The following is a 22,796-nucleotide window of genomic DNA, read 5'->3' as shown; positions in this document are numbered from 1 at the left end:
AATGACTTGGTATTTATAATTTTATGAAGATGCAAATATAGTTTATTGTTTTTTTAATAAATAATAATTGTATAATGCCGATGGATTTTAAGTAAACTACAAAATTGTCGTCGAAAAATAAGCCTCTTTTTTTCACCTAGCGCCTAGCCAAACCAATTGTTATAAAGTTATCAGTTTATCACTAGGCCCGGGATTTTAATGTGTTTGAAATTTAATGCATGGAAAAATGTCTTTGAAATTTATTTATAATAGCTTAAAAATTAAAAAAAAATAATATTACTTTTTAAATAGTATTTTATTACATAAACATTTTATTTTATTGGATGTATTGAAAAAAGTGTTTATTCTTTATTGAACATTGAATTACGAGAGCGTGTTTCATAATTTCGAATAGAAAAAACCTCTTATCCGCCAACAAGTTTTTGTAGACAGAAATTTTGAATTCGAACTTTAGAGCCTAAAACCCATTTTAAAATGATCATTAAAATGATCTATAAGCCCTTATAATGCCCAAAAATTACTTTAAAATCAAAAAATGCAAAATAAAATTTCTTATTCAAAAATAGGTACCTTAAATGTATTTGCAACAAAACAAGTACCGCACAGAAAGCTTCTGAGAACAATGCAAAGTGCATCGTAAACTCAGCCCTAGTTATCGTTGTTAAATTTAAGATTTAGTATAGCCATTATAAGTAGGTATAACTGTATAAGGTACTCTACTATTGTCTATTATGCATAATATGTACGGTTCTTCATGAGAATACGAGATCATACTATATATATATATAATGTAAATTATAAATATAATATTATAAGTACCAATTGGTAATATTAAAATAATAAAAGAGTATAGAAATTGTTGAGTATCTTCACTATAAATCAAAACTCCAATTTATTAATTTTTAATTTTCAAAATCATAATTCGATTTTTCATTGTTTTAATTACGAATATTACACGAATAGACGATAACACAGCCTTTAGTATTTACAATCACAAAGAAGTCGAAAACAGCTATCACGGACTTTGGCGGGAAATTACAATCATATGAATAATTTTTATTCATTGAATATGGATAGGCTTATCATATAATTGTTTTTATGTTGATTCATATTATTTATTATAGTTGATTTTGTACTAAACCGTTTAAACTATTAAACCACATCATATTTTAATACGAATTAATGAAATAATTTTAATTTTAAAAGATTCAACAGTATTGGCATTAGCACATTTTATAAAAAATGTAGTTCAATATTAATAACATTGGTTATAACACAGCACTGTTTTGATGTAAAAAGGAAATAATTCATAAGGATATTTATACTACGTTTTGGAAAAATATGCGAAGTAAGACCTTTAGTACAAGAAATAATACATTTTGAAAAATAAGTTAAGTAGGTTAATTTTAGTTGGATAGTCGTACGTTTTGACAATAAATAACTCAATCGATTCCTTACTATTTTTTCCATAAGAATATAGATATAAAATGTGTTTCGGGGGGAAGTGATCGGCCGACGTTATATGAAAGTATACCTAAAATTACGAAGAAATACCCTTTAAAGAGGTAATCTAACTTTTTATTTTTTAAGTTATGGACAATTGAACTTTTTTTAAATAAAACCAAATCTACCATGCATTTTTTATGTTTCTCCAAAACTTTTCAACATTTTAATATAATTTTTTTTAAATTTAAAGCTATTTAATTATCCTATCAAAAAATATACTCAATTAAACCAGAATTATGAAAATTATTATTATTAAATTGAAAAAAGTAAACTTTTATTATCAAAATTTAGAATTTTTAAAAATAAATTTTGTTTTACTCAAAATATTTTAATATTTAGTATGGGTTTTTCTTTACTGAATAATACCTAGAATACTCTTTACTTTTTAATAAGTTAGGAGTTCATATCTTCTATAATTGCAGAGTTATACGCTGTTTGTTAATATGGTTATTGTCTTAATTTTTTTAGAATCGAATATCGGTCGTTTAAACAAAGGAATAGGTACAAAAAGTGTTTCATTTAGAGTTCAAGCTTATTTACAGTCAGGTGGGGAACTTTGAAAATCTGATTAACTAATTAAATAAACATAACATTTATTTCTTTGTTATTTATTTTTATATTAAACTACTTTATTATTAGTTTGTGTTTTTTTCGTTAATTAGGTTCCATGTTATATTTAAAAAATGAACTAATACTTATTAAATTATCTTTATTATTTCTGGTGAGTTTATGCCTCATGTTTAGCAAAATTATAAATAGCCAATAATTACGATCACTAAATATCTGTTATGATTAGTTGTGTATAACTCTGCAATTATGGAAGATATGAAAGCCACTTACAAGGTATTCTAGGTATTATTCAGTAAAATAATACACAAACAAAAAAACCCATACTAAATTCTGGTTAAATTGCGTTAGTTGGTTGATAGGATAATTAAATAGCTTTAAATTAAAAAAAAAAAAAAATTATGTTAGTGTTCAAAAATTTTGGAGAAACATCATAATAAAATGCGTGGTAGATTTGGTTTTATTTAAAAAAAGTTGAATACCTTATCATAACTTAAAAAACAAAAAAGTTAGATTCCCTCTTTAAAGGGTATTTCTTCTAATCACACATTTGACACATCTATCAAATATTTCAGCAATGTAGGTTTAAAATACTCTTTTCGAATTTGTGAACGATTATTCTATAATTTTTTATTTTATATTGTTTAACATAATTGCAGACATTGCAGTGTTATTTTACTGTTAATTATTATACAAAAGATGAGTAAAATCACAAATTGCACAATATACCTAAATGTTTAACAACTGGGCGAATAGTATATACTCAAACGTTTAAAAACGCTTTTTGTTTTTTTTAACTGTCATCGGCGTACCACTTTTTAAGTTATAATTTCAAAATAATTATTAATTATATAGGTAACGCATAATATTAACTACTAATGTCTACTATTTTACCTATATATACTTAGGTTATAAAGATACGGATACCTACTACCACAAATCGACACATTTAATATAATAATAATTTATTGTAAAATAAAGCAAACGATAGTGATATTGTATTATGTATTAGGTTATATTTTATATTATAATATAATACTTTTTCTACAGGTAACAGTTTTAAAACAAATCAACAAAACCCGGCATTAAATACGCATCAGGCTTAACACAAGACCTACATTTATTAATGTACTTATACATCAACGAATATACGCTCCGGTAATAATATTTTATTTTTAGGCGGGTAACATATAATATATTGTATATTTGACAACGAAAAGAAAACGTTAGATACGAATTTTATTGGTTACGCGAGTTTGAGTATAGTGATTGGATCACTTTATTTTACTTGAACAGCCATTGATACGTTTACAAACATAATAAATAATAATAATAACTTAAATGCATGCAGTTTAATAATAGTGGTAATACGCAAGATTATTGTCATTTATTTATTGTACAATAATAGCAAAAGAGATCAGAAACAAAAATTAACAAAAGTCTTATCGGTGTTACCCAATACTTGAGGAAATTACACACTAAAATAGTCTATATATCGATGACTTAGCGCAGCCATATTATTATAAATCAATTAATAAAAGTATGAAATCATTCAGAAATATCAAATGATGTTTTATTACTATTAAAAAATATGATATATTATCTTTAAAGAAATATATATTTTTTTTTTATGAAATGAATTACAATTTTAAAGTATAACCCAACCTGTATCACAAAAAATAGAGAATTTAATATTTAATTTAATGCTATTAAAATTTTTTTGAAAAAGCGATAAAAATGATATCGCGTGCGCTATCAACTAAGCCATCGATCGGCTATCAATGAAAACAGTAATATACTATATGTTGAAGGAGTATTGTATAATATAGGTATAATAATAATATATTATAATATAATATATATAGGTAACATGATCAACAATAAAATAATGATTAATAATATTCAACACATTACGTTTTTAAAATTTTAATAACAGTAAGTATGTATATAATAGAATATATCTAGCTATAATAATAATAATATATAATATATTAGCACAGTGTGTCGTGCTGTGTTTATATTATACGTTTGTATATATATATATATATATTTATTTAATAGTAATATATTATAACGACTATAAAACGAAAATAAAATAGTGTAAATGACATCAAAACGTCTATTAAGTATAGAAGTGTTTAAAAAAAAAAAATGTTTAGTAATGCTACGTGAATTACGACATATGTATTAGTTCTTGTTGAATCGGTATTTAAATTGGGTACTTACATTATTATTAAAATATAATTATGAGTATATTATAATGAATAATATTAGGTATTGTATTTCCTTGAACACGTCGTGATTACACGAGACACTAGAAAACGGTATAATGTCATCACAATAATATTTAAATAATACAGGATATTATATTAACATTATTGTATTTATATTATTATATTATATAATATCTGTTAAATGTCATAAAAATGTTATAATCACTCTGAAAATTATTAGTACAACAAACGGACGATTAAGTTTATTCTCAGCTTCAATTGACTGCGGTTTAAGAGGGCAGTTGTTGAACAATATAGCGTAATATAAATATTTCTATAATAATAAATCAGGTGTTTCATGTATTAATGTGTGATCGATTTCGATCATGGTATCTAAATTCTAAGTATCATATTATTATTGCAGTATTTATGATTTATTTCGCAGCTGGAGAAACAAAAATCGCCTTTATATATTTTTTTATTTTACTAAACACCTACCTACTATCTACTATATATTATAATTATTTATACTTCCTAGTTCCTAATATTATACTATATATGTGAATGAAATTCAACGTAGATAATAATATATTAATATATGTAACCGATGCGCGCCGACACTTCACATAAAACCGACATTAGCTCAAACGTAATGATATAACGACTATAATATGAATATAATACATAAAAATAAATAACATAAACAGTAAAAACGAAATATTTAATTATAATATTATTAAGGGAAAATAATAATACATTGAATCAGTGGAATCGATAACAAATTTAATATAATAAGTAAACCTGGTACCTTTAATTATATAATATTATCTATATATTTTTTGATTCTTCTTGAATCAGGTGAACCGATAAATTATTGGACATTTACGTGAAAAATTGCCAAAATCTAAGTATTTTATAATGTTATAGTATGGATAAAGTGGATGGTATTTAGGCAAAAACGTTATTTTTCCGCACGTGTATCTGGTACTAAATCGTGCAATATCAGAGTTGGAACGTTTAAGTGAGCTACTTTTGAGACCAATAGTGATATTTTCATCTCAGATTCCTTCTGCCACTTATTTTACTTTCGAAAGTGTAGGTTTACATTAAGCTGTACCCGCAACTATAATTATATAATGCGGATGTGTGATCGATGACAAGATTTGAACATGCACTATACAATCGTCTATAACTTATAGTTAAATTGGATAGATTTAATTTTTAGAAAACATTAACAGACAATACAAACCCGATACACGGTAGATTACCGTCTTTAAAAATGCGGATAGTTAGGTTCTAACAATATGTCTTGATCGAAGTCCGTTCAATAAAATAATATATCGTGAACGCACGCCGTAGGGAAAAAGTTCTTTACGATGGGTGCCTATAGGTACTCAAGATTTGATGAATAGCTTGGAAAACGTGAATGGTCTACCGAAGGGCGTCAAATTAGAATAGGGTTCAGCAAGAGGGTGAGGTGCCTATAGAAGAGAAAGTTTTACGAGATGAACAATATATATTGTAATATATTATAATGATTAATGGAGAGGTGTTGGAAGGTGTTCAAAGATATTCAGATAGATTGTTTAATGGCAATAATAATATTGTGTATAGTTATAAAGAAAACATTTTTTTAAAGTCATTAATGATTAGTATTAGTCATTAGTGATTATGTAACAATATTGCAATGTTTTATATGATACTAATCGCATGCTTAAGTAAGCGTGCCAATATAGTCATAAACATCGTAGTATTAAATGTTATTTTATAAATAGAATATTGAATCAATATACAAAAATGTGCAATAATTATGAATTAATAAAAAGTGCGAAACGTATAAAGTGCATTTGAAGTGACTATATGCTACGGTGCTACTAGTATATATTATGTATATATATTATATATTATAATATTGAGTAAAAAGTTTAAAATAGTCATGTATATATTTTATATAAAAAATAATATAATAATACGATAGGTACATATTCAAGAACGTCCATTTTTTTTTAGAAAATATTAAAAACGTTAAAATTATAAAAAGTAAATTTTTACAACAGATTTTAACACTTTTTGTGTTTTAAATAGTCATGTAGTAATATATTAAATATTAAGCTTGGGAGATTCGGAGATGGACTGGGCTTTTTGTCGCTCGTGTCTTGTACGCTCAGCTATTTAAGAACGTCCATGATTATGTTATTATTATATTATACATATAATATATATATGCTTAAAAAGTATAGAAAGTGTAAATTGTGTAAGAGTGTAAGACTGAAGTGCATAATATTTTGAAGTGCAACAGTGCGAATAAAAAACTTTTGTGCAAATGTGCGAATAAAACGGTGCGGAAAAACAACGGTGTATCTAAAGATAAAAAAAAGTGCATTGAAAAACGTTTGTGGATTTTCTTCACTATAGTGTTTTTGAAGCATGCAAACATATATATATATATATATATATATTAAACCTGGTTATATAAGACGCAAACCCACTCGAACCGAAAAATCGTGTACAAAAGTTAAGATAAACCGTAATTAATAATATTACTTATTTATTTTAACAGACACCAATTTTTCGTTTCGAATATTGTTCACGTTTTACGTGATTATCTTTAGTGTACCAAACCGTAATGGATAGGTTTATTATTATGTCGTATTATTATTATTGCCATCATTCGATTGAAACAATTTATTATTGATTGAACAGTTATCGGGAGGTTGGTATTTATTGTAGGTTAAGAATAAAAGTTCTGGATACATTTAAATGGACTATTAACCCTATTGATTTTAAGGGATATTATTATTCCAATAAAACAATGCTATCGAACGGTTTTTATATTGAAGACTTATAAACGATATTAGATTTGCGTGTGGTCATTAGACAGAAGTGTTTAATCTTAGTAGGTACCTATATAATAATAATAATTATTATTATTATTGTTGTTACAACTCACGCCTTTAAGAAAATTATTAGCCGATTTCCATCATCACATAAATACCAGATGCGGTCTTAAAAACGGAGAGGAAAATAATAAATACTCGCAATCAAAGAAAAGTCGATGTTTAAAAGCAAAAATAATATTGTAAATTTGTAATATAATATAACGTGCGGTCGACGCATATTATAATAATATATTATACAGTATAATAGTATAATATAGTAGGCACACTATTTATTTTATTACAACTATACAACAACAACAATAATAATAATTCAGAAAAATCGTGGATAACACTTATCACTTATTATTTATTTAAAACGAAAAATTACTAATAACTATGGGATTTATCTATATATTATAAACGCAGCACAGACAGCCTGTCTGTACAGGCTTCCTATTATTATTATTATTTACGGCGCACGGCTGGAATAGAGCCATTGGCCGGGGATCGTGATAATATAGTGTCTACGAAAACATAACACAATAATAACTAAACATTTTATAGAGACTAGCGAAATTTATCATTAATCGTTTCTTTTCCTCCCGATTTAAAGGTCTTGTCCTAGGCGGTCCAGTTCGGACAACAAAAAGTCGACATCCGCCTTGGTAACTGCGGCGCTGGATATAATGTTCCGGAAGAAGTTCGGTATCTCGTTCAGTGGCTGATATCCGACCATTAGCGTGCCGACTTCCATCATTTTTCCCTTCAGAACTGGCGTGATCTGCAACAATTTTTTTACCGGAAGATAGTTGGTTAAATATTATATAGCCGTACGATGATAACTGCAGGTAAGGGCTGACCAAATGCTATTTTAAATACTTAGTCAGAATTTATCTGTTTGAAATAAACAATTTTTAATTTTATACCTTAAACACGTTTTAGTATTTATTTTGAATGTAATATCAGCTGTTTACTGTATTATTGAGATTAAATCTTCATTAGTGTAACGCAAACGAGCCTTTGTATATGATCATGTTCTAGTTTCTATTGTATTTGTATGTATATCAATATTATCGTTGATTACAAATATAAAGTTAAATATATATAGATTATCGATAATACCTAAAACTTTTAAGTACCTAATATTATATATTAATAATTAAGATAAACGAATAAATGTATGTACATTAAAAGCTACATTAAAAATACGACCAATGAAATACGTTTTTATAGTCTTTATTTTAATTTATTTTTAATTTTTAAGTTAATATATAGGTACCCGTATTTCGTAATATATTTATTAGAATATTAACTTATATAGCTTATAAGCTTTACATATACTTATATTTTCTATGCTAATATTTAAATATAGGTACATATTAAGTATTATACAATCAATATTAGCTTAGAAATTGTTTTCATTAGTTCTTTTTTTCAAACACGAATATAAATGTCAGTTTATTTATTCTTGATAAAATATTTGTTGTTTAAAATGTAATTAGAATAATTAAATGAGTCAATCAGATATTATTATAGTATACACGTATATACTTGTATAATATTATTTATTAAAACATAGTTTAGAAAATTAAATTATTAAGGAGAGAATTTATTTTAACTCTTAATGGAAGTAATTCTATGGTTACGACGGAATTATTGCATAATTATTTTTGGGGAGTATAAAAGGGAGTCCTCACAATATAAAGGGACTTAGTGATTTGTTATGATATGTTTAAACAAGCTTATCGGAATTATTGTTTACACAGTAAAAATAATAAAAGGGGTAACACGTTTGAAACCTAATGTCTATTTGAATTCAACACAATTTAAGTATCTTACTATGTATTATTCTAATAAATAATAATAATAATCGTGCTATGCATAAGTAATGCATATTAACTGAAAGCATTATATTTTGTTTGTTAAACTGATTTAGTTTTGATTTTAAAGAAGATTACAATCAATGGTATTAAATTAAATATTATTACAAAAATATTAAAATAATATTTATATATATAAACATATTGCCGGTGTTTTCATTTTTAAACGTTATTAATTCAAACTCAGAACTGTGATGTATCTAGTAGACATTCGTTATTATTGTGTATATTTTTTAAAATTTAATACTGTTTGAATTTAATTAAGAAACTTATACCTGGCCAAGACTTTCTGCTCGTTTTGCCGAGTGTGGAATGTTTCGCAAGCGTTTCGGCACGTACCAAAAACTGACGTTCACCATTTCCGGTTCAAGGAGTAAATAATATTTGTCTGGCGATGCTTTAATTTTCTCCACCATATATTCACTGAGTTCCATCAAGTGATCCATGTGTTTTTCGAAACCTTCAGTACCCTGGATATGCCACAGTAGTGTAGAGTGAAAAAAATTACATCGGAATTAGGTAAGCCAAAAAAGAACGGTACAATTTATCAACAAAAATCAAACAGTTATTATACTGATACCTTGGCACGCCATTGTAGCCAAAGTTTAAACACATCGTTGTGACGACCACACTGTATTACTTTGTCACCTGTATCGTATTGGACGTCGTACAGTTTGTCTTGCATGAATAAGTATTCCGCGCTCATTTGATTGCAGCTGATCAAAAGTCCCTGAAATTTTACCATTATTATTATATGAAATTTTATTATGATTATTTTCAGTCCTCTCGAACACACTGCTGTTTTATAAGGGATAACGTGTAGACAATTTTTATTTAACTTGTACTTATGTATCTGAGTGAGTAGTAATTTATTTATTTAAAAATTTGGGATAATCCTATGCGGCTATGCTATACCTAATATTTGCATACATTTTATATCATAGGTATAAAGTATTATTTATAACAATCAACGATTATTGTGAACTCCACACAGTCACGTCAATTGAATAGTATGACCGAAGTAATTTATGAGTATTGTATTATTTCAATTTTAAAAATGATAAAAGCTGATTTTAATTACCAAAAAATTTGAAAGTGTCGGATAATTTAACGTTGTCAAAAAAGTTTTTTTTTGTTTTTAAATTATTAAAATCTCAAACTTATTTTTTAAGAAACATTATCGTCAAACGGGGGTCTGACGTTTTACCATGATTAAAGCGATTTAAAAATTAATTGTCCGTATTACAGAGTGGGATCAAAAGACTACACGTTTTAAACAAAAAATACTGTTTTTTTTTTTAATTTTAAAATATACCAATTATTAAGGCTCTGGGAATCTGGGATACAGGTTGAACAAATGCATAATATGAGTTTATTGATTACTACATATTATATTTGAAAAATCGTCTGTGTTAGTCGTATTTGATTGTATTATTGTAAGCTGAAGATATTTTTACCAAAATTGTTTAGGTAAAATAAATAAATATTTAGTCTGTTAAAATTAAATAACAATATAAATTGTATGTATATATATATATATATATATATATATATATATATGTAAATGAAAAAGAGGTTGAAAATATACATCATACACATGTATTATGTATTATGTATAGTATTTACTTGTTGTTTTTTCTAGGTTTATAATTCATACCATAATGTCAACAATAATAAATAAAATATAAATTACCATAAGATTTTACAATAACATTAGCGGAGATTTAAGTGCTATAGCTCATAAGCTGCAGGTGCAGTTACGTCGTAAAGTTAATAAAATTATTTATAGATGGTTTTGAAATAAAAACATAACACTTATTGGTAGGTATATAACTAAATAAGATGAAAGTTTTAGCCATAACTATAAAAACATTATTATTTATTATACATCAAATCATATGTAAATACATCATGGTAATACATTGTATACATAAAATAATAAGCTCAAGAAGACTTTGTCACTCGAAAGGAGCGATTTAGTCCATTATAGCAAAATACGGAGACAATTTTTTAGTTAAATTATATTGGATGATAAAAAAACTCTTAAATTTGAACATTACACAGATTAAATTTCCATTTATTTCTTATAGTTATTTGGGGGGCATAATACTTTAAGTTTAAAGTTTAGTTTAAATTTTTTTAGTTAATCAGACATTGTTATTTCAGTAAAATAATAAAATAACCAACAATAATATTACATTATACAAAACATATAAAAATAATAAATATAGGTTATAATATATTTGATAGACATTTATACAGACGATAAAGTATTAAACACATTGTACAGTTTAAATTAAACCCATATATCTACTATATATACTATTAGTTATTATTCTAATTTTTACCTATATAATATTTTATAATATTGTATAATTTATAAGGATTAACCATTTGAGATTAATAATGATTTAATACTCACATTCTCTCGGAAATGTATTGTGGAGCACTGAAGTAAGGTGCCCATCAGTTTGTGTGGATTCCAAGTCACCGAGTTAGCCCTTAAATAAAAGAAGAAAAACTAAATTATATTCTTAATATTAGTCTAAGGGTTCGGAAGTTGATAACTTTTTTCATTTTTTTAACGTCCTAGACAAATATATTATTCTCTACCCAATAATGTATTTTTATAATAAATTAAATAAGTAATTTTTATCATTTGTATATTTTAAAATTCAGATAATTTTAACTATTTTTTACCGATTAAGTATACCTATAAAATGTCGTAAATATATAATGCCTCATAGCCTTATTGTTTATGTAACTATAAATATAAATTATTTATTTTTATATTATAGATACATAGGTATCTAAGTATACTAATACTACTTTTCGGTAACAATTTAAGATATAGTGCAGAAATTAAATTTAAACCAAATTATTTGGTTATGTTTGGTTTTTAATTATAATTGTTAATTTAAAATTAAATAAATAAATAATTATTTAAGTCATTAACTTCCTATCCCTATTAAATTATTATTTATTTGTTTAGGTATTATAAATATTCATTATAAAACAAGATATTCATTAAGCGTACATGTTATGTATAAAAGCATGCTGCAAATAATTTAGTATATATAAACTATAATTAAGTCTTAAATGAGAATGAGATATAAAATAAGTCAAAATAATTGTATTATTGGACATAGGTATCGATATAGTTAGTATTATAACTGAAAAGAGTTGATTGAATGATAATCAATAGTAAATAATGAAAATGTTCGTAATTGCAGTTTAAATGACGGAACACGTGTGGTTACATATTGTGGTTGGAAATTAATAAGTAAGGTACTCATAGGTATAAGAACTTCCACAAAAATGGGGCGTTGTGCCGAGGATAATTCCGTCGGTAAACAAAATGTTTGCACAAATGATGAAAAATTGTGTCGGAAAAATAGGGAGAGAAGGAAAAAAAATAAAACTACTAACGAAAACGTATATAAAAAGACCTACGATCCTTTTACGGGGGTTGTGCTGAAGTAGCGGTGGGATGGCGGCGCGGTGGATTAGGACCCAGTCGGATATTTACGATTTGAACGCATTAATGTGAGGCGGACGAGCTTAGTTCACGTTTAAAGCCAGACATTCGCGGTGCTCCGGATAATCCCGGATTTGGTCCCAACGCCTAATTCGCATCCATTCCGCGCGAAAAACTATAACAAGAGCACGCGACTGCGGAGCTCGCTTCGGTAATGTTCATTCCGACGACGGGTGAGTTACCTTTTACAGGATACGACCTGCAGTAAAACGCACACATTCCTTCCACTCCACACTATAATCATACGCCCGGCACTTTCGGCGATATTAGTTGAAAAAAATTCGAATCATTCCCAATTCATATAATAGTCTAAGCGACTACGCTATATAAATAATCAACGTGTACTGCGTAAGCATATTATTATTAAAGCAGTTATCACTGTTGTTATCGAGGACCGAGAAGTTTGAGATCGTTGCGCATGAGGGATATAAATACTTACAGCATGATTCACCAGTATACTCGCCCCTATTTTTTTACTTTATAATAAAACATTTATTTAAAATCCTATTTTCGAAATTTTTAAGGATACTTATAAATAAGTTATTAATATCATATTTTCAAATACTTAGAGTTTTGTATCATTAAAGAAGCATTCTGTGATGACATTTACATTATAAACTATTTCTTCCCTCTTTTATATACATAAATATTAAAAAAATTACAATTAACAGTGAAGAGGATAGTTTTTACGTCATATTTTTTAATTAATCTAGCCAGCGTGTGCAGCTTTAAACGGAAAAATTGTTAATTAGTTTTGTGAATTTTCGGAAACACCTCCATTCAGTTCATTCTTCAACATAACTGAGATATTTATGAAAATGTGACCTATGTGACCTATGTGACTTTGAAGACGTATAGACATTTAATAGTGTAATATTACTCTACGCGCGCGATATCCTATTTATAATGTACCTATTATAAAATTATTATGGTTTTCTATTGTACGCATTACACAAACTGAACAATCTTTTCTTTCTCATAGTATTCGGTCTTTGGTTATAGGTAAAATAGTTGGCATATTATGCGTATTTATAATTAAGGCATTTTGTTAACATATTAATATAAATGTTTAATGTATGATCTATACTAGACGAGTTGTCACATTTATGTGTGAACCATCGTTGGTAGGGCCAACTGTTATGTTAAAGGATTTATAGGAGGGACTTAAGCTCCTAGACCGACTGTAGACAATTCACCCCAGCAATAGTATTAATAGTTAATTTTGAAAAAATAAAGAAGTATTATTGTACAATGTACATAGCGAGTGTAATAATTTAAATCGAATACATATAGATTGAAATTGTTTTTAACATGTCACTATTACTTACTGTTATTTGAGTTATTATTTTATTTAATAAAAAAATTAATTAATGCCAGTGCTTTTAATAGATGTATATATAATAATCAAATTTAATTTAAAAATTAAGTGAAGTTTAGTTAATTTTAAGAAATAAAAAACAAATGTTGATTAGATAATTTAAATAATCATAAACAAATAATGTATTACATCGTAGTAAATTTATTTACTTATAAGATGAGAAGACAAACAATTTAAAAAGGAAAAACAAAGGTTTTAATAAATTTGTTGTTGTATCTATGTTTCATTAATAATGAATCCTTTAACCCTTAACTTCATATTATTTTAACTCTTTTCAGAACATATTTAAGTGCATAATTTTGATTTTTTTTTTAGTGCATTAAGTTTCAAGCCTTAGTTATAACTTATAAGTAATAAAAATCTAAGAAATCGGGAATCATAAGATAATATTATGATCGAATATCTTATATTACAATAATAGTATCATGCGTGCATATTATACAATAAATTATATGTCATGAATTCATGTGTGTGTCAGTATACCGATAAGATATGAACGATGATCATTTTGTTATTACAACGATAACAATATTAAAGTAATAATGATCGAATTTGATGCGTGTTATTGCAGCATATTCGTCTTCGTTTTCTATATACATTATATTATAATGGATCTGGCAGCAAAATACGAACGGACGAAACCGCTGCTGGATCGCGCGAAAGGATTACGTCGAACTGATTGGGGCCGGGAATGGAAATCTAATTTTTTTTTTTGAGCAATATTGTTTACAGCGGGGTTAGGGTCGTGTGTTCAGGGCAGACGGTAGACGTTTGATTAATGAACGGACATTAAAATTCAATTAAGCGCTTCGAAGGGACGCGAACGTGTAGGGGAAACGCGGCTACTGTTGCGGGCACGCGGGTTTCGTCGTAACAGCGTGTGTGTTGTAAATATAATAGCTGCAGTACGTGATATTAGCGGTAGTAGATTTACACACACACACACACGCGCGCGCGCGCGCGTAGAGCCCACCCAGTGACACATACATATTGAATCGTACGATAGTGAGTCCTCCGGGAATGTGTTTATCGTGCAGTTTGCACTGTGTTTACACATAAAACCCTTTGGTTCGGCTCCGTTTATCATCGTCTGCCCACACGACACGTGCCGGCTCGAAATCTAATTATCGCCCACTAAGCCGACCGCCAACCTACACCTATTGCTAAATAATAATAATAAAAAAACCACCCGTCACTTTATTAGCATATTATGTCGCAAATCATTGTTTTGAAAAAAATGATAACGTTTTGTATTTTATACATACTCGTAGTTTTACCACAGGTTTTCGAGGACCTCAACAAAACTGACCGTCGACAACAGAAATGTGCAATAAAAAGAATCTATATTACATCACATTACAGGTGCATAATAAATATAAATACAAGCGGAGTGCTAAATAATAATTATAATTTAAAACTGTATTAATCAAAACACTGAATCTTACCATTTTTTTTTTCAACCTATATCATCACGTACTGACTGGCGTCCTGTTTGTTTATTGTTTATAGGCACTTAGGTAGGGTAATTCTTAAAATTTTCTAATTTTAATAATTGACAATAGTTTTTATTCATAATAAGTATGATTTTTTTAAGATAACTCAATTAAAAGTCATATATTATAGAAACTTCAAGTTGTTGTGTTTGTGTCTATATATTCCACGAGTTAATATTTATACGAAATTATTTTGAAAGTTAAACTAGTCATGTCTTAAAATACATCTTGCTACCTAACCTGTGTATCATATGCCTATATATAACTAAATTACTAATATGATTAATTGAATATAATAATTATACATAAATAATATGATAATTAAAAGGAAATAATCCCATTAAATAATAATTATAAAAATTATAAAGTAACTGAACTAGAGAAGATTATTGGAATTATCTTTGAAAATGTTTGTAAATTACAAGAAGTGCTATTAATTATTATTAGTTGACAGAATCATAATATTCGTAAGTATTTAATATTGCTCAATTGTTACATAATTAAATAATACCAATTTAATTTTAGGTTGTTATTAATTATTATACATATTTTAATAAAATGTATTTTCTCATTGACATTTTAAAATGAACAAAGTATTATAAATAAAAACTTGATTTTATATTTATTATTAAAACTGTCGTAGAACCTTAAGTACTAATAAATATAATAACCAACAGTATTGTAATAATATTATTACTTTATTTGGTCGTACATATATGCTATTGTAGTGTAGATGAAAAAATATCGATGGGAACTTAATATAATATAGTGAGATATACACTGATACAATACTAAATACTTACCGTTCAATGCCAGCCAGACGGGGATATCGGTACTTGCGAGATAGAAGCAACCCACCACCCCAGGCAGCATCGATGTGGAGCCACAGCTTATATTTTTCGCAAATGTCCGCAATTTCGTTGATTGGATCAAATGCACCAAGAACAGTTGTACCCGCTGTGGCAGTAACGAAAAACGGTATGTGACCTTTAGACTTTCTTTCTAATATGAGGCGCTCCAGCTCAGAAGGTATCATGCGGCCCCTATGTCATATACAGTGTTAAAATTAAACTTAATGGAAAATAGAAAACAAATTTTAATCCTAACCCAACAGCTTATATTATTTTTCGTCAAGTAGGTATAATAGGTATCAATTATAATTATTTATAATGCAAATCAATTGTTCTATTTGATAGATTTGATAATAAAAAAAAAAAAATATGATTAATGACTATAATAATTTAAGATTTTATTATTATAAGTTATTATGACTTGTTATTTAATGTTTAATTTTAAGATTTTATTTTACGTAATCGCCTTATACTTTATTACAAGTAATAGGTAAGTTTTACTTCTATGTACTTCCGACATTTATTATATTTCTACTTAAGTTTAAGTAGGTACGTGAAAACATAAACATTAAACTGCTTTTGCATTACAAATAGATTCATTATATAATAAAATAGTCATTTATAAATTGATCGATATATACATATCATATGTTCCATCACCATAAATTAAAATGAAGAGTTTTAAATAAGATTTAAACTATGAATTACAATAGTATAAGTAGGTAAATATTGATTAAGAACAATACAAATTAAAAGTACGAGTAATTTTTCTACCGCTAAAAATATAAAAAACACCAATTTAAATCCTATTTTTAAATACTTATTATACATTTAAGCAGATTTATATATATTTTATAAACACACATTTTGATAGTGTGTATAATGACGGTCTGATGGATTACACGGATCTGCAATCTGAGCAGAAGTTAGAAAATTGTATTTTATGTTCGTATTTTATGGACGCAATACGGCAATAAGTTTTGAGGGAGCTAAGCATTTTTAATATACACATTCATGTAGGGTGAAGTTTCACCCCTACAATTACATTGTGGTACCATGTGATGGACATTACTCTTGAAGATATAGGAGGGTTTATGTCTATAAAAATTACCATATTTTATAATAATAACAAAAATTACAAACAAAATTACACTTGAATTATTCGAGTATAATATTAAATTATTATTGTGATTTTACTGACTTCAGATTGACTTCGATTAGCTGACAAATCAATACACATATACAGATAATTTTAAGATGAATACTATGCAGTTTATTATTTACATAATCAGTGATACAACTATTGAAGCTATTAGGCTACACGTGCGTGAATATAACTAATCATGTAAATATATAAAGAAATAGACTAACAGCAGTAAGAAATAGAGAAAGAGGTCTAGGATCTAAGCTATTTTAATACAAATTTGTTACAAGCTTATAACTTGTTTTTAAGTAAAAATAGTAAGAAAAATATGTTGTCCTCTTTCAGTAACAAGTCGATCAACTTTTCTATTAAAACTAACAAAATTAGACGAGATCTACTTAACTTAAATTTTATATGTTAGACTGAAAAAAATGCGAGTCTAGCATTATATTAACACAACAATTAAAAAAGGTGATAAATTTATAGTTAATAGAATTTTACTTAATTTTCTATTATTTAGGAATAGTAATTTTTTTAGAAATTAGAAATTTACGTTTTAAACTCCAAATATTAATTAGTCCAACTAAAATACTAACTCTTGAGTCATATATAATATTATATCATGGTTTAAAATCTCAAAAATATCCTGATGGTTTATTATTTTTGAACATTTGTAAATTGCCACTAAGGAATGGTTCAGTTTTTTCATATTAATATAGCTTATACACTGTATAACTCCTTCTGAAAATAAATCTTTGTAGCGTATTGTTGAAGAAATTAGGCGAAAAAAAGTAGATTAGGTATTCATAAACAGACGATTTAGTTAATTTTCATTTTTTCAACAAATTTAAACAACGATATTTAAAAATATTATTAGTACATGTTTATATGGTGTACAAATATATGACAGGATAGTTATTTTTTTATACATTTCTAACATCATAATTTAAAATTATTTATATCGTTAAAGTTGATTGAAAAATAAGTTACAAATTAAGAAAATTTAATTTTTAATTAAAGTTTCTGTCATACGTATAAAGTTATATTTATAATTCAAATTATTGTTGTGTGATCTATATTACGTATTTATTTACACTTGTAATAATATTATAAAAAATAGGACAATTATTAAAGCGTTATTTATAATTATATAGTATTTTTATGGGAAATACAATATAATAGAAGTTATAATTTCACTATTAATATTTAATTACATTGATAAATTAAAATTCAAACATCTGAAATAAGGCCAATAAGTACAACAATTATTAAAATGTATTTTGTAATGTTAATGTAAAATACGTGATAACATATTTTTTATTGTTTAACATTAATGATTCTAATACATTATTATATATTGTTATTTTAATTATGATATATTATATTTGTATTACTTCTATAATAGTATTCTATTATTTCAATTTAAATGTACAAGATAACAAAACAAATTCACCATTTATGTATAAATTATTAATGTTTATTTACTAAACTGTGTTTACTAATTATTTGTAATTTTAAATTTTGAAAAGTACAGTAACTAAGGTCCCTAATAAATGTTATAGTTTAAACTGAATATTTAATCAGTTTTTATAATAAAAAAGTAACTGAAAAAAATATTCAAATTAAACAAACGATAAAATTACTTGGTAAAAATTAAACGTGAGTCATTTATACTATAGCATTTTTGATTTTAAGCAAATTACCATTATATTATAATTTATCGTGAAAAAAATTACAGTATTATTAAAAAATAAATAAATTATAAGTATTTGAAAGTTCAAATATAGTATACATAGTGTAAGCCATTAGGTTTAAAATCTATAATCATCGTATACTTTTAGGAATTCAAAATTCTTAAAAGTTGAGTATTTTAAACTTCATTTTAGTTTAAACTTTTTTTCGAAAAATAAAACCATTAAAAAATAAATATAAATTGATTAAAATTTATAAAATTATAAGAATAGAATACATTTTACCTTTCGTCGCTAGGTACTTCGACACAATTTTCTGTTCCTAACCCGCATACTGATGCACAACTCTTAACCGAATAATGAGACTGCAAAACAACAAGTTTATTAATATGATATATTTATACAATTATCTCGTAGGTAAATACAATTGGTATCTAATACTTGATACCGTAATATTAATTTTGTGTAATCGAAATGCCAATTTTTTGAATTTTTATTTTAAAGAAAAAACTAGAAATTCTTTAAATGTATAGTGTTTTCTAGATTATTTTTTGATAATAGAAATAGTACGGTATTCTTCCCGTGTAAGATAAAAAGTAATAAATTCTGATACAATAATAATATTATAATGTACCTATACATTTTTAATAAAAGTATTTCCCGATATTATCAAATTTTAGGTAAAATTATTTAGCAAAGAATATATTTACTTTTATCACAAAGGCATAGAACACTCAAAATAAAATCTCTTAATTTTAATTTTAAGTATTAATCCTTTACTATAAGATCACTAAACACAAAAATATACATATTATTTACATAGAAATAATTTATGTTTAAAAAAATCGTAATATTACTAATATTTTATTTAAAAATAAGCAACAAAAATCTGTATAGATACCGAAATAATTATAATAAGTATGATGCGAAGTGGCAATATTACTCTGAATGGAAATATTTTAGGGGTGACAAATTAATATGACGTCATTCAGTTTTTGACATAAACGTGTATTGAAAATTAGATTGATGACTTTGGTCTTTGGATTTGTTCAGTTTTGAATAACAGCTATAAAATTATTGATGTTAAATTTTATGTAAGTAAAATAAATGTCAGATAAATTCGTGTTTTAATAAAATATACGGTTCATGTCTGTGACATTAAAAATTACTTAAATACTCAAACAAACCGCAAGTGGTATATAAATAACAAGTTGAATATCGTAATATATCCGATTTAATTTGTGAAATTACTATTAATTGTTATCCGTTCAACCGTTTGTTTAGGAATAATTCAGTGTATTCTGTACGTCTTTATAAGGAGGTAAAAATTTTGTTCATTGGATATTATAGGAAAATAATAATGTGCCAACAATATAGTACACAATTATGAAAATTCACGAGGACGTTTTATAATAAATTAAAAAATCAAAATCCTTTTCCAATAAAGTTGTATCCAAATGGTGTACCAATTTTCAGATAGAGTTTTAAAAATGTGTGAAAACAGATTATGGCTATATAGTTTATTAAATAAAGTGAGGCGCCTCCTGGAAAATGTCCCTTTTGTCATTTACTCATTAACATGGCTCTATGTATAACACACTTCTCTTATTAGGAAGGTAGCGGATATACACATCACAGATAGGTACATACAAATTATAATGAACATAAAACACTAAATAGTAATAAATTTATAATTCATGTAAAATTTCTTAACTCTTAATGGGTTGTTTCTCTCTCTCTCTCACACACACACACACACACACATATGACATATACGTACACCACCACAATACTCTTGTTGGTTAAAGATGTCATATTGTGACCTGCAGGACTACTGCAGTAGGTATCTCTACACATTATAACATAATACGCAGAAAACAATAGATTTGTTTTAGACTCTGTTATACACATTATTATTATTGTTGTTGTGAGCGAAAACCCATCGCGTTACTCAAGCGAATCAAAATTCTAAGTGCTTTGGCACAGCAACATCTGGAGCCGTTCTCTTGTCACGATCTTGTATATACGCCTCAACGTTTCGATCTGTTCGGGTAGACGGAAATCATAAGAGCGGTAAATGGTGCTCACGCACCCTTATACATAGTTGTAAGACTGTAAGGGTATGAAAAAACCGTCTGTTTAATATATATATATATAGATTTAAGGCTTTAGGCTGAACAGAAAAAGTATATATATATATATATATATAGATACATCGTGTGACTTATATATATATATTATAATACTTATACGATTCGGCATTGCGATCGTATATTTTATGACGAATAAAAATATTACTTTAGGGCAAGAATATATTATCGTACTATAAAATCGAATAAAATAGATTGTAATATTGTGCCAGCTCGAAAATGATTAAAACTGTAAAATATTAATAATAAATCAAAATTCGTGGTATGAAGCGTTGAGAAAAAAAAACTTTTATGATTAATCGATGATTAAAGTTTATAAAGATAGCATCTATAATTTTAAATTAATAAATTTCAATAAATATACTTCCATTTTTCGTCAATAAAATTGATGTTGAAATAAATAACTTTTAACTATATGAACAATATTTACGTTAAAGCTTAGGCAAAGCCTATTAAATTCATTTTTCAAAAATTCCCAGTATAATATGATTCATATCTCTCTCAGAATCTAGTCTTTTTTTTCACTGAACACTGAGGGCGGATAATATATCTAAAAAATGGTGTATCAATATAATTTTAAATACAATCATTAAATTAAATAATAAATAGTCTCGATTTTATGTCGATTTAAGTATTTAAATAAAAATCAAATATTCATCTCACACAATGCTACCTATATTATACCAATTTAATTTGTTCAATACTATGGTCCACGGTACAGACAAGGCCACTGACTGTTATAAATTATAATATTAATGGTTAAACGTTTTTTACAACATGGGTATCTCGTATTTATACATATATTAAGAATAAAGGAAATAATAAAAGCTCACCAAAACCTAAAATATTATTAAGTTATTACATTTTTTTTTTTTAAAAGATGTACTTACCTATTTAAATTTTTTTTTTTGATTCTTATTTAACTGTAAAATATCTTGAAACATGTTTTGTTTTTTAGTTTTAATAATCAAATAATCGAATATCTTGAAGTATTTAACTAAAAAAGAGTGTAATATTATGCTAAAATATTTCTAACTTATTATTTTCACATATACGATAAATTGCGGACCGTATCCACGCTTTATTATACTTCGCGATATTTCAGTTTATCGAGAAAAAACTGGAAGTACCAATAACAAAATCCGATATTCTTTAACATATTTATAAATTATATTGTTGAATTATTTTGATAAGCACATAATCTATCTAAGCTGGAACGGTGTAAAGGCTATAAATTGATTATCGACTAATATTATACGTCCTAAGACCAGTTTTGATACGTATATAGTACCTAAACAGAATATATCTTTATTATATCATCTACGTATCACACGCGGTGTTCCAAATCTATAATGCTGCACGACCGAGTAGTCACTAGTCGTATTTTTATATATGGTCGGTGCCTCTGGTATTTGTGTTATTTTAAATTAAAAAAAAAAAAATCAGAAAAATAAAAATACACCCCTATAATGGTAATGCGCGTGGCATTGCAGCGCTTAGGGGCGG

At 26.4% G+C, this 22,796-nt stretch overlaps 1 protein-coding gene across 1 annotated transcript in view; it reads right to left on the bottom strand.

The window, feature by feature from the left end:
• Nucleotides 1-6,272: 6,272 nt before the first annotated feature.
• LOC113555701 (glutamate decarboxylase) overlaps nucleotides 6,273-22,796 on the bottom strand; it is a 32,007-nt gene continuing 15,483 nt past the window's right edge. The window contains exons 5-10 of the mRNA XM_026960214.1: nucleotides 19,426-19,505; nucleotides 16,258-16,497; nucleotides 11,468-11,546; nucleotides 9,626-9,775; nucleotides 9,321-9,515; nucleotides 6,273-7,946 (exon numbers count right to left, since the gene is read on the bottom strand). Coding sequence (XP_026816015.1) covers nucleotides 7,773-7,946; nucleotides 9,321-9,515; nucleotides 9,626-9,775; nucleotides 11,468-11,546; nucleotides 16,258-16,497; nucleotides 19,426-19,505 — 918 coding nt within the window. The 3' untranslated portion in view covers nucleotides 6,273-7,772. The remainder of the gene's footprint in view (nucleotides 7,947-9,320; nucleotides 9,516-9,625; nucleotides 9,776-11,467; nucleotides 11,547-16,257; nucleotides 16,498-19,425; nucleotides 19,506-22,796) is intronic.

The sequence above is a fragment of the Rhopalosiphum maidis genome, chromosome 3, assembly GCF_003676215.2.
Source record: "Rhopalosiphum maidis isolate BTI-1 chromosome 3, ASM367621v3, whole genome shotgun sequence".
NCBI classification, from domain to species: domain Eukaryota; kingdom Metazoa; phylum Arthropoda; class Insecta; order Hemiptera; family Aphididae; genus Rhopalosiphum; species Rhopalosiphum maidis.
Note: the sequence above shows the minus strand (reverse complement) of the source record. Positions and strands in the feature narration are given on the sequence as shown.